The 14,514-nt window shown below is 35.1% G+C and overlaps 1 protein-coding gene across 1 annotated transcript; it reads right to left on the bottom strand.

Annotated features, from left to right (window-relative positions):
- Positions 1-10,504: 10,504 nt before the first annotated feature.
- Positions 10,505-13,434, bottom strand: LOC120071586 (SPX domain-containing protein 1-like). Its single transcript, XM_039023932.2, has 3 exons — positions 12,921-13,434; positions 11,985-12,111; positions 10,505-11,109 (listed from the first exon to the last, which is right to left on the bottom strand). Exons 1-3 carry the CDS (start codon positions 13,194-13,196, stop codon positions 10,652-10,654), a joined length of 861 nt encoding a protein of 286 aa, XP_038879860.1. The 5' UTR covers positions 13,197-13,434; the 3' UTR covers positions 10,505-10,651.
- Between the last annotated feature and the right edge of the window lie 1,080 nt (positions 13,435-14,514).

The raw sequence follows: 14,514 nt of genomic DNA, 5'->3' as shown, positions 1-14,514 counted from the left end.
AACCTGGAGTTTTTGTGTGTTTATGAATGTTTATGAAGTTTGAATGTGTTTTGGGGGGTGGGTCGAGCTTGGTTTAGATTGTTTTGAGGAGAAAGTTTGAGTTTTATGTGTGTTCATTCTTTTTTATAAACTTTGAATATGTTGTAAGGGTGGGTAGAGTTCAGTTATAATCATTTTGGAGTTGAACTTGTAGGTTTTTGTGTGTTTTTTTATATGTTTATAGGCATCGGGGATGTCATGGGGGGAGGGGGGATAGAGTTTGAATATACTCTTTTTGCTCATTCTGTCATTTAACTTGGAGTTTTTGTGTGTTTATGGATGTTTATGAAGTTTGAACATGTTGTGGGGGGTGTGTTCATTTGGTTATAATCCTTCTTGTCTATAAAAGATTATGACATTTGAATGTTTTTGTTTTATTGTAGGATGTTGTTCAGAGATGAGGTTGGACAATTGTTCAAGATGTTGTGTTCTAGACATTATTTTCTTTTCTGTATCTATTGATGTTGTTTTCATTTTATTTCTTCCATGTATTTCTGAAAACAAATTTCTTTTATTTAGTATCGACTTTGTTTTATTATATAATCTTGTAACTTTTCATTTATTTGTCATAGTATGGACTTCGTTTTGTTTTTTTTATTTATTATGTGAATCTGTTTGAGTTGGTTAATGATGCTTTACAAGTTATTCAAATCAAATTTTAAAAAATTACAAATTACAAATTAAAAAAATTTAAATGCCAGTATTTAACCAATGGAGGAACTTCCCACACATATTTTAGCCCTGACTCCCAACGAATAAAACAGAACTCTCGATGAATAAAACAGCTGTCGGGAGTTCAGCACATTATTCTATGCATCGGGAGTTCTAGAATAACTCTCGACAACCTGTTTTATTCGTCAGGAGTTCCTCTCCCGACGAATTTTTTCTGACCAAACTCCCGATAATCCATCTGTCGTCGAGAGAAGATCTCCGACTCATTTTCCACCATTTTCCGGTGATTTGGGGCATCGGAAGAAGTGTGATTTTTTATAGTGTTAGTTGACAAAGATTTTTAGCTAGTTTTAGTTAGAACAAAGTATTCACTCTCTCTAGTATTTTAAATGTTAGGTGATTTCAATGTATATGATGTAAAGAAATTGGAAATGTAAAACATAGAATGAGAGTTAAATTATAATTTAACTATTAACTAGAAATTAGTTCACTATAATTTTGTGATTTTTTTTTAGTTTCATGATTTTTATCTCGTACTTAATTTATAGTTTCAATATTAAATAACAATATATATGAAGAAAATAATTATTATAATAAAAAATAATTAATATATCAAGTTATGAATTTTAAGGCATTTAATTTATCAACTAAAATTTACTTCATTTTCATAGGTAGTTTTCTTATATATTTTTAAAATATTATATGAGGAGAGACTTGAAATTACAACACTTTTAATATAAAATTTAAAACTCTAATGATTGTTATCTTGATATTTGATTTTTTTATTGATATTCTAATATTTGAATTAAAAATCAATTGTTGTATTACTAAATAAAAAAATTGTACAATTAAAAATTAACCGTTGTATTATTAAATAAAAGATCATACAATCTCTTATACTTAATCATACGTTATTAGGATAATAATTGTTTTAAAATAAGAGTAGAAATATGTTATCATAGTTTTTTTTTTTAAGAAATAGTTAAAAAAAAAATTAAAATGGTTGTTTATTTTCAATTTAATAATGATTAAATTATTATTGAATCATTTGTTCGTTCAACTATGTGTCTTAAATAAAAATCAATAGATTTATGTTAGTGTAACTAAAGCAAATTTAGAAATCAAACTTTCAACTTCAATGGAAGTAGTGCATATATATCAATTACTGTCAAATTAAACAAAATATTTGTCAATAAAAATAAGAAATAAATAATTATTTCTTAGTAAAAATTAATTCTATTTTTAAAAGAGTAATTAAATTAATTTTTAACTATATTATAATATTAAATAAAATTATAAAATCTCTTCCTAATTATAGTTTTTATAATATTAATTTTTAAAAAAATAGAAAGAAAATAGCTTTCGTAAAGAATAAAAAAAAATAATTAATATTTTAATTAATTACTATCCTATATTGGCCCCTTGTTTAAACTCAAGTTTCAATTTTGGCTTTATATCATTACATAAATAAAAATGAGGATATTTCGTAAAGAGTTCATGAATGTGGAGTAGAACTGTAGGATGCAAAAATAATATATGAAGTGGGATGAATTTGAATGGAGCAATCAAGTGCGGCGAGGGAGAGAATTTTTTGAGTTGGCTTCCGAAAAATCTTGACTTCATAAGGTTTTTTGTTTTCCTTTTCTTCATAGAAAAGTAATCATTTCATTTTGTTTTCTTTTGATCTGTTTTTTCTTTTGTTGCTACCCAAAATGAATAAAAAAGACCAATTCTTTCTTTTGTTTGTTTGTTTTTTTTTTTTTTTTTTTTTGTTACACATGAATTCTAGAATCAATGATAAAAGCATCAATAGAAAAGGAAAAGAGATTAGAGGATTGGGTTGGAGAGCGAGTTGGGCCAAATCAGCCTCGTCCAGGCCAAGGCCAAGCTTTTAGGGAAGGTCCACTGACCAAAAGCCCAAAGCATCAAGGTCGTAACGATCAGCTAAAACTTAAATTGAGAACTTTTGAACTTTTTTTTACTTAAGCATGAAGTGCATGTGACCTACACAAAACCAATATGCCGTCTTTTACTTGCAGGTTCTCTTCCTAAAAAAAATATCATTGGGACTTTCATCAAGATTAGTCTAAACTTGTAAACCAAAATTTGGCAGAAGCCCAAAATGGAATAAAAAAGATAGAATTATTTATTTTGTTTTCTTTTATTTTCTCTATCGCATCCCAAATAGCATGAAAGAAATTTATGAGGGAGAAAAAAATATAGAAAAACTATGTTTGATTTATTTTTAGAAGAATGGATATATTTGGATATGAGAATAATTATATTGGAAAATTAAAATGTTGTTTCTTAAAAGTTGTATTTGTCAAGAAGGGTATATCTCAATTTTACTACATTATATTCCCCAAACATTCAAACTACCCTATATAAAAACTATTATAAACTATTTTAAACACTATATAACGGTCACGTTTTTAAATTAAGTTTTATCTTTGTCCATAAAATTTTGAGTTTAAATCTCATTTTGATTCACTAAGTTCTAAATTCAATATTTCTCTTTTATATTTATTTTAATTTCATCCTTAACTTTTTTTCTAACTTTTTTCTTTAATTATTTTTAGCTTTTTAAAAGTTGATACGGTATCATACCATTCCATTAATTGTACATTTCTTTATTTATCATATGACTAAAAATGTTATTTCACAAATGTAATTATAATACAAATATTTTCTAAAATTAAAAAATCAAAATAAAATAACATTTAAAAGATTAACATAAACGTGAAAATTATATTTTAATTTCATAACGAGATCATTAAATCTACTACAAAAACTATTATAAATATGAACATAGCTTAGTTCATCGCCAATTTTTTTTTCTTCAAGTAAAAAATACTTAATTTTGTATGATTGAGCAATCGAAAAGATGTGTTTTCATAATTATTATTAAGTAGTATCAATCAATTCTTTTAAACATTTTGTGATCATCCAAACGTGATAATTTTGTGACTTTGATAATCGTTCATATATCTCTCCACTATGCAAACAAATAGTAAGTTTGAAACTATAGCTCAATTAATAACTATGAGAAAAATTGAAAATAGATATCAAAATTAACAGCGAAAAAGAAAGAAAAATTAAAAAGTAAAATAGCAATGAAAAAGCAACAAAAAAAAATTGAAGCCAAATGAAAAAAAAATGGAGAACACACAACAAGAGAGGAGAAGAAATAGAGTGGAAAAAAGAAATGGAGAATAATAGCGAAAGGAAAAGAAAATGGAAAAAAAGAAAAGAAAGAAAAGAAAGAAAGAAAAAGAATGAAGAATAGATTGGGGCAAACTTGAAAATTGAAAAAAAAAATTAAAAGGTGATTGGTCAACATTTGTTATATATGCCATTATTTTTAAATGGTACTATATTAGTAGATATTTTTTCTTACTTTACTTTCTATTATAATTTTCCAAACGGTAATTATGGTCATTCATAATTATGAGCATGTCACCAATCCTAAGGATATAACATTCAATGTTATATCCTTACCTTTGTTCAACTAAAAATATACAAGCATATTAATATACTATACTTAATAGAGCTCTCGAGGAAAAAAATAATGGTTATTTAAGAACATTAAAAAGGGAGCAAAGTAACAGTAACAAAATACAAAAAATAAAACTCATATCAGCTCAGGGTAAATATAAAATATAATGTATAAAAATGTTTAATACTGATTTTTTTAAAAATATATATATATAAATTAGTATGATAAGGTCCAATGATGTACAAAAATAGTTTAGGAGATAAAAATTAAATATGTAAGAGTAATTGAAATCCCAACCATATGTTAATAATTAATTTGATAGATTTTAGTTGAGTTTTACTTGATGCAATAAATAGCTAGATAGGTTAATGATTTTGAAACGAAATTTGTTGATCCTGTTGACATCAAAGTTTGAATTGAGATCAGTCAACAATGTAAAAACCTCCCAAAGAACTCTCATATCATTGTCATATTGTACACAACATAGCTCAATGGTTAAGTCAATACTTCAATTAAGGTGATATTTATCTTATAAATATGAGGCATATTTGCATGTAACATAATGACACAAATCTTGCCATCGACACATATAAGTCGAGACATGCATACTAAGACATTGTTAGGTTCTTCTTCCCTGCAACAAACAACCTAACAAATATACAAGAGAGAAAACAAATAGAAAACAGAGGAATGAGAGTAAAATGATTTTATTTATGATCATTCTCCATGAAGCTTCCAACAATCATCGAAAATAGAGAAATAAACACTCCCAAAATGTAGCAACACTTCCTCTTAAAAGAAACAAGATGACAGAGCAAAAATGGAAACAAAATGACCCAGCACATTAGAGAGAGTTGGGTGGTCCTCTCCTGCAAAAGCCCTCTCAACTTCTACCCAAAATATTCCCTGCTATTCCTTCTCCTTCCTGTTGTCCTTATATAACGGTTTTGTGGTCTCTAACTGACTGTCTCTCCCTCTGCCACCTTACCTGGTTGGCCATTTCCCTTCCTACCCTTGCGTTTATAGGTGTAAATAATTTGAGGCTTTACAATACCTTCCCTCTCGAAATGGACCTTGTCCTCAAGGTGAAAATGAGGAAATTGTTGGTTCATGATATGGGCCAGCCTCCCACGTAGCTTCACTCTCGGACAACCCCTTCTATTTTACAAGCCATTCGTTGGTTGCTAGTTCCCCATTCCACCTCACTCCTAAGACTGTCTCTGGCGTGGTTTACAGCTCGAATTCTTCTGTCAGGATTAGGGGATTTTACTGAATTTGGTGGCCTTGTCCCAACTTCTTTTTCAGTTGAGATATGTGAAACACATTATGGATCGCGGCTTCAGGAGGCAAAGCCAATCTGAAAGCCACCTCTCCAATCCGTTCGAGGATTTGATATAGTCCATAGAACCATAGTGCCAATTTCTCACTTCTTTTCCTTGCTAACGATCTCTGTCTATAGGGTCGTAACTTCAAATAAACCTCATCCCCAATTTCAAAGTTCAATTCTCTTCGATGTTTATCCGCTTGTTTCGTCATATGATTTTGAGCTACTATCAGATTTTCTTTTAAGGCATTAAGTGTCAAATCTCTTTCTTGTAGCTATTGTTCTACTGAGTTATTGATGAATTTTCTATCTCCATACGAGACTAGAGGAGGAGGTCGTCTTCCATACACTTTTTGGTATGGGGTGATTTTTATAGAGATGTGAAAAGTGGTGTTATACCAAAGCTCGGCCCAAGTGATCCATTTGTTCCATTTCATAGGATGTTTATTGCAAAAGCATCTAAGGTAGATTTCTAGGCATCGATTCACCCTCTCTATTTGTCCATCTGTTTGGGGATGGAAGGAGGTGCTTCTCTTCGGCTATGTCCCCATGGTTACAAACATTTCTTTCCAGAAATTTCTTGAAGAATATTTTGTCTCTATCCGTTAGGATTGAGAGGGGAACTCCATGGTGTCGAACCACCTCTTGAATGAATATTTCTGGCACCTGTTTGGCCGAGAATGGATGCTTAAGAGGGATGAAATGTGCATACTTGCTTAATCGGTCCACCACTACCATGATAGATTCATATTCCCCTACCTTTGGTAAGCCTTCCACAAAGTCCATACTCCATTATTCCAGAACCAGGCAAGAAATGGGAAGTGGGTGCAATAAACCAACTTGAGATAAGGATTTTGTCTTGTTTCTTTGGCAAATTTTGCATCCTTCTACATATTTCTTCACGTTAGACTTCATTCCTTGCCAGAATAATTCCCCACTCATCCTTTTGTAAGTCCTTAGAAACCCAGAATGACCTTCTAATACCAAATCGTGGAACGTATGCTACAATGAAGGAATCAAGCTAGAATTCCTAGATAGCACCAATCTGTCTTTGTATAGTAACATGTCGTGCTGCCATTTATACTTAGGTTTTCCCTTCGGATCCTTCTTCAAGATGGCTACTATCCCTTGGAGCTCCTCGTCTTCTTCCACTTCTTTCAGCACTACCTCAATGTCTACTAGGGTGGAGGTTGTTAAGACACAAAATTTCGCTGAATTTGGCACTCTAGATAAGGCATCAGCAACTTTGTTTTGCAAGCCCAATTGATAGAGTATCACAAAATCATACCCTAGCAGCTTTGTCAACCACCTCTGGAATTGTGGTTAGACTTCACGTTGTTCAATCAAAAACTTGAGAGCTTTTTGGTATGATATCACGGTGAACTTGTTCCCTAGCAAGTAGCGTCTCCACTTTTGCACTGTAGCACTACAGCCATCAACTCTTTCTCATATATGGATTTGGCTTAGGCCCTTGCTAATAACTTTTGACTGAAATAAGCTATAGGTTTCGACTCTTGAGATAGCATAGCACCTAACCCGAACCCGAAGGCATCGGTCTCTATAACAAATGACTTGGAGAAATCGGGAAGAGCTAATACTGGGGCTGTCACCATGGCTTGCTTCAGCTTATCGAACGCCTGTGTGGCTTCTTCTTCCCACACAAATGAATTCTTCTGAAGGGGGCTGTAATGCTCCCATAACTCTACACAAACCTTCTATAATAACTAATGAGCCCCAAGAAACCCCTCAGCTCGGTCACGCTCTTCGATTGGGGCCATTCTCTCATTACTTTGATCTTACCATCATCGACTTCCCCTCCTTGTGCTGAAATCCAATGGCCCAAATATTGAATCGTGGTTTGACAAAATGTGCATTTCTTCTTGTTGGCAAACAATTTATGGTCGTGAAAGATGTTGAACACTATCCCCAAATGAGTTTCATGTATCGAGATATTAGGGTTGTACACCAAAATATCATCAAAGAAGACTAAGACAAATCTACAAAGGAATGGTCGAAATACCTGGTTCATGAGTGATTAGAAGGTAGTTGGTGCGTTTGTTAGCCCAAAAGGTGTCACTAAGAACTCATAATGTCCTTCGTGAGTTTTGAACGTCGTCTTCTCGATATCCCCCTCACTCATTCGAATCTAACGATAGCCAGACCTCAGATCGAGCTTGGAATATACAGCTGCGTCATGTAACTCATCTAAGAGCTCTTCTATTACTGGAATGGGGAATTTATCGGACATCGTGGCCTGATTCAGCTTTTGGTAGTCAACACAAAACCTCTATCATCCGTCTTTCTTCTTAACTAACAATACAAGGCTAGAGTAGGGGCTATGGCTCGGCCATATGATCCCTGCCTTTAGCATCTCCTCGACTAGTTTCCAGTCTCTTTTTTCTGGCTATGGTCATACTTGTAGGGCCTCACGTTGATGGGTTTTTGGCTTGCACATGTCAGTATACAGTGGTCTACAGCTCTTCTTGGGGGTAGGGTTGTAGGTGCTTCAAACACGACCTCGCTTTGTTCTAATAGGGCTTTGATCATGACTGGTAATTCTCCCCCCTTACTTCCTCCTCTTCTTCCCCATCATTTTCAAACTCAAAATTCTGGAATTCAATTAAAAATCCATGGTCCTTCGCTTGCCATGTTTTTGCCAAGGCTTTGAATGATACTTCTGACTTGGTCAATGATGGATCATCGCATAATATAACCTGTGAGTTACCTGCCAAAAAAGACATGGTTAGTGAAGGCCAATGTATTCCCATAAACCATGTTATACATAGCCATGGCATCCCTAACACCAGGTCCATTTGCCCAAGATCAATGGCAAGGAAGTCAGCCTTCACGGTTAGAGTGGGAAGATTCAGCTCCACAACTTTGCATAGTCCTTCCCCTTATATGGTCGTACTATTCCCAATCACCACATTGAAGTTCTTCTTGTCGACTGGGAGGTGCAGCTCTCTTACTATTTTCTAATGAACAAAGTTGTGGGTTGCTCCACAATCTATTAGCACGAGGACTTCTTTTCCCTTCAACTTCCCTTTTAGCTTCATCGTTCCTCAGTCGGACAGTCCAAACATGGACCTCAAAGTAATCTTTGCTTTCTCTTCGTCCTCTATGGCTTTCATTTCTTTCAACTCTTCTCCTTCCTCTTCGTCCCCGATCGTTTCCTCTTCTTTGTTGGTAATGAACAGTATCAGCTCACGGTTTTCCTTGACTTTGCATCTATGGTCGGGTGCGTACTTCATTGCATCTTAAACAAAGCCCCTTATCCAATCGGTCACGAAACTCACTGTCAGATAGGCGCTTCATGGGAGGATCTCTCTTCACGATGTTACCTTTCACTGGTAATGTGATGCATTTTGTCGCTTGAACATTCATCATTCTCTCGCTCTTTCTTTCAGAGGTTCTCCATTCTTTCATTTGGGCTTCTTTCTTGCCCGGCCCACCTACTGCCAAGTCCACTAGTGCTAGTTTTAGGGCCATGTTCCTATCACTCACCAACTGGGCTTCGTGCATACATTCCTTCAGGGTGGTTGGTTTTCGACTAATAACCTCTGCCCTTAGCGTAGGTTCCAGCTCATTTATGAAGGTATCTTTGAAAACATCTTCTATCAAGTCTGGAATGGGGGTCGAATACGTTACAAACTTCTTTACGTAATCTGCGTATAAGCCTTCTTGCCTTATCCTCAGCAACTCCGCACCCAAGCTTCCTTCTCTAGTCGGCCTGAAGTATTCGAACATCCTTCTCTTCAGCTCCTCTCATGTATTGATCGTCTTCCGATTGTGACTCCAACAAAACCAGTCAACCTCATCTGGTCCAAAGCTGATTACAACTACCTTCACCTTCTCCAGATCTAACAACTCATGAATCTCGAAGTAGTGTTCTGCTCTATACACCCAAGATCTCGAGTTTTCTCCAGCGAAAACGAGTATTTCCAGCCTCTTATATTTACTCTTATCCGATCCCTCCATCCCGGGGTTTGGTGATGAGTCAGCCTCTTCGATCTTGCCCTTGAGTTTCAACCGCCAACCATCGGTAGTCCCTGATTCCCCAACCTTCCAAGCTAAGTTGCTCTCCCTCATCTCCTCCGTGAGCTTTTCGATATTTTTGCATAATTCCAACATCTCCTTCACTTCTGAAATCTCATTCTCGTTCTTCTCCATTCTTTCCTCTATTTGCTTTTGAGTCATAGCTCTAGTTCACCCCAAGTTGAAGTGGGCTCTGATACCACTTGTTAGGTTCTTCTTCCCTGCAACAAACAACCTAACAAATATATAAAAGAGAAAACAAGTAGAAAGCAAATGAATGAAAGAAAGATGATTTTATTTATGAACACTCTCCATGAAGCTTCCAACAGTCATCGAAAATAGAGAAATAAACACTCCCAAAATGTAGCAACACTTCCTCTTAAAAGAAACAAGATGATAGAGCAAAAATGGAAACAAAATGACCCAGCACATTAGAGAGAGCTGGATGGTTCTCTCCTGCAAAAACCCTCTCAGCTTCTACCCAAAATACTCCCTACCATTCCTTCTCCCTCCTACCGTCCTTATATAATGGTTTTGTGGTCCCTAACTGACTGTCTCTCCCTTTGCCACCTTACCTGACTGGCCATTTCCCTTCCTATCCTTGCGTTTATAGGTGTAAATAATTTGAGGCTTTACAGACATCTGCCAAATCAATGAGGGCAAGCTCGACTCTTTCTATTCGCTCTCCTCAACCCGTTTAGCTAACCCCAAAGTGTATAGACCATCACAAAAGATACACGCGGAAGGATGGTAATTAAGTTTTAAAGACTACTAAATTTTTTATTTAAGTTAAAGACATCTATTCTCTTTCCTTTCTGGTTGACTTACCATTGTGATTTTCTTTTGCTGCCTTGTTATCACAAACTACAATGCTCAAATGCATCTGAGATTTGTATAAAACCATTTGACTGCCACAAACAAAAACATGGCAAACAGGAAAAAAGAACACTCCCTTTCAACTTACTATTTTTTTGGGGGGATTTATATTTAAGATTTTACATGTTTTTTAGTATCTAATTCATTCTTACAAGATGCTGTCATAAAAGTAATGAAATAAAGTGATGTTATCTTCTGAAAGCCAAACTCTACTTAGCTACGGCTTCCTGTTCAAGCACAGGGACTTTTTTCCATGTCCCCTCTAGTCCATTTATCTGTAATGGTGGCAATGAAAATTCATTGACAGTCGAGCTTCCACTTCGAATTTCTTTCAGAACTCGCAACGCTGACAGCGTGCTCTTCATATACACGCTCTCCATGTGCTCAATCTCTGCTAGTTCCTTAGGCATTCCAAGAATCCCATCGTTGTTCGGGGTGGCTGTGGAAGATGCTCTAGGAGCACATCCCTCATTGCTGTCAGCTGCCTCGGCCAATGCAGGCTGTTCATTTGCAGGGAAGAGGCGGTCTAGCATTGCCTCACACTCTTTGACAAGCTTATAGAGTAGGTCTGTGGTGAAGAAGGGCTGTTGCAGTACCTTCTGTATAAAGGGTAGGCGAATAAGTGCACCTGTTCTTTTGTCATACTTCTTGAGGATTTTAGCAAGGCCTGTTGAAGATAAGATGAGAGGATGTAAATTAAAACAGGTAAATTAAATTAGCATAAAATCTTAGAAGTGGTGGGGCTAATTGAGCAGAAAGCAAAGGAGGCATTTGGTGCAGCTGATCATGACAGATATTAGATAATGTGCTAGCCCTACAGGACTAACCATAGACACACAGAGAAAGGTCCAAGGAATTGAAAGCCCAAAAGCAATTACCTTTATGAAAAGAATTAGGACCATACATCAAAAAGTGAGTATCCCAACACAAATATCTAGAAATTGAAACCATTTCTACAAGAGAAAATGCACCCATCTTTGTGTATCTCACTCAAATCACAAAAAAAAAAAAAAAAAAGTCAATAATATTTTGAAGAAGTATGAAGAGATTGGCACATAGCAAACTATGGTGAGACGCACAAAGATGAATATAGCCGAAGATGCACTTAAGTATGTTTCTTCCAACAATGACATTAAAAGTTAAACTGGCCAAGACCCCTAAGGCCTAAGGGTGTCAGTAATAAGACTCGAAATGTTTGTAGATAATCTTGAGGATTGAGTTCAAGCATTTAAGTTGAAAACTTCACAACTCAATAACTTGAAATTCAGAGTTGTTGATCTAGTCCTAAGGTAGACAAGGCGTCCAGGAAAATAGTAAAGAGTGAACCATGAACAAAATGTAAGGGGAGCGAAATTAGAGTAAACAACAACATGAAGCAGAAATGGGGGAATCAAATCAACAATAGACAGCGAATAAAGCAAATAATTCCCGTGATATTTTCAACTATTTAAATATGTAGGCAACAGAGAAAAATATATTAGCTTTTGCATATGTCGTGACATCATTTAGACGTTAGAACAACCATAGAAACCATGTGGTTACCTGTATAGTTAAGAGCACTGTAATTCTCCAACAAAACCATCTCGCCATGAAAGTCAACAATCTCTTTACGAATTTGTATCAACTCTTCGTCAAAGTCTTTTGCTTTAGCTACACTATCTTGTAACTCCTGTTAAATTCCCCACCAAAAACCAAGACAACTTTGTCAATATTTCAATCGGCATACAATATTCAACCAAAATTTTCTCTGGTCCAACTCAAATTTCAAACAAACAAAATGGGCATCGCCAAAACGAATATAGTGTTACATTAGACAAAGTATCGTTGTATTTGGCACAGTTGAACAACTGTGACTTTCAGAGCTCGGATGACGTATAAAACTCAAGATCTAAAAACCAATAAAATATTATAAGCTGATGATTGTAAGCATAAAATATTGCCGCCAAACACACAAAAAGATAAAGATAAGCCGGCAGGCATGGTCATGTACAGCCCTAGACACTCGAGTAAGTGGCAAAGTTGTTGCAACGTGGGCCAAATTAACTCTCTATTCTCATTCCAAGAGTCAAAAGGAAGGAAATCAGATTTGAGGAGACAAAAGAAAAGAACGGTGGGTTGTAAGTTATCTTTTCTTGTAAGTTAGATTTTGATAGCTAAAACAAAATAGTTAACTACCCTCTTTCAAATGTTTACGGTGGGATGTCTTTTGACCTCGCAAAGCAAAAGCGACATCGTTTAGTTACGTTTAGTTTCAGTGAATTACTCTGTGATGTGAAATTATTAAACGCTTGAAGATACCTTCTACAGTGTTCCAGTTAGTCAATTAGTCGAAAGTAAAGTTCAATTCAATCAGTCTCTAACGAGATTCTAATCAAGAAAATGAAATCAGCAGATACCCAGAATGTAGATTAGAATACACAAAATCAAGTGCCTCAGTCGAAATTTTCAACAATGGACATATATATAAACGAAAAATACCTTCAATCTGATTATGTACTCCTCCTCCTTCTCGACGAAGAACGAATTGAATTTCTCGAGTTCCTTTTCTAAGAGAGTAATGAAATCAATGACTTCATTGGAGATGGAATCGGCGTCGGCGTCGAGCTTGGGCTTTTTGGATGGCCGGTTAATGTCGCCGGACTTAGGCTGTACAAGTTTGAGCTTCTTCTTAAGGTCCTTGTAGGAGAGGAATTTGTCCCGCCATTCCGGCAAGGTCTCTTCGATTTGGTTGCTGAGACTTTTCCCGAATTTCATGTGTGTAAAAATGGAAGAAAATCGGATAATGGGGAAGAAAATTGTGAAGGAAAGTGAGTGAAGTTAAAATTAGTGGGGAAAATGAAAGAGGGAAGACGAGGAAGACGAGGAAGACGGTAATATAAGCGGAAAGGGAGAATATTCGAAGGGGTAGTACGGGAATATCCGTTAAATATTTTTCTCAAAATTCAATTTTTAAGAGCATATCTCTGGGTTTATCCCCTTCGAGAAAAGACACAGACAGTGATAGAAGTTAATTTAATTATATTACTCTTTTCTTTTTTTCTAAATTGTATTTTGGGATTTTGGGATTTTTTAATTTCTTTTCTTTTCTTTTCTTTTGTTTCCTTTGTCAAAAAAAGATGTTAGATTTAAAAGTTTCATTTTTATCTTTAGATTTTAAAATTTGCTTGTTTAAACTTTGAAAATTAGCATAGTAATTCATGTGTAGTAATTATATAGGTGTACACGAATTGAGGTGGGATGGGTTGGATTGGGAGATTTTCTTGGACCAACCTATATTTTTTGGTTGGTCAGGGTTGGCTAACTGAGTGGCTTGAATAGGGTCTCCAACCCAACCTAATCCAACTCTAAAAATTCAAGCTGGGGTTGAGTTGGATTGTCGAGTTGAATAGAATAATTGAAACAAGCGAGCGAAATAGCTGAAGTAGACGAATGAAACAGCTAAAGCAAAAGACTAAAGGTAGATGGTGCAGCAGACATGAAATTGTACAAAATAGATAAAGTGAAGCAAAAAACTAAAAGGTAGATAGAACTATCGAAATGCAGACGAAATCGAGAGAGAATACTAGAGACGAGAGGGATACAAAATTGGAACTTGAAAGAGGGAGAATTGGAGAGGTAAACAATGCGATGGACATGAAATCGAAGTCGAAGTTGAAGATTTAGAAGAGGGATGAGGAGACAAAAAAATTTGAAAGAAGGACAAGGACAAGGGAGAGGGACTGAGGATAGGAGAAACAGTCGCACCACACAAAAACTCTCATCCTATTTATTTATTTATTTATTTATTTATACTAGTATTAATATTAATAATTCGGGTTGGGTTGGATCAATCCAAATTTATCAACAATATAACCCGAGACCCAACCTAACCTAGAAAAATATTAAAAAAAATTAACCCAACCCTTATAACTTCGATTGGGTAGTCCGGGTTATTCAGGTTGTCGAGTTATTTGAACACCCCTAAGCAATTAGAACAAGTATGTGATATTATTTACAATATATAGAAAATGAAGTATATTGTTAACACTAAATTTTATCTCAAAAGATACCATTAAGTTCATTCAAATAATTC

This window comes from Benincasa hispida, chromosome 2 (assembly GCF_027475165.1).
Source record: "Benincasa hispida cultivar pf3 chromosome 2, pf3_genome.v1.1, whole genome shotgun sequence".
NCBI classification, from domain to species: Eukaryota; Viridiplantae; Streptophyta; class Magnoliopsida; order Cucurbitales; family Cucurbitaceae; genus Benincasa; species Benincasa hispida.
This window is presented reverse-complemented; position numbering and strand designations above follow the sequence as displayed.

Excerpts from the sequence above, each read along its gene's own strand:
- LOC120071586 (XM_039023932.2), bottom strand. The coding sequence starts at position 13,196 with ATGAAATTCGGGAAAAGTCTCAGCAACCAAATCGAAGAGACCTTGCCG. Across the intron at positions 12,112-12,920 it reads AGTACATAATCAGATTGAAG|GAGTTACAAGATAGTGTAGC; the intron begins GTATTTTTCGTT and ends GGAATTTAACAG. Across the intron at positions 11,110-11,984 it reads CAGTGCTCTTAACTATACAG|GCCTTGCTAAAATCCTCAAG; the intron begins GTAACCACATGG and ends TATCTTCAACAG.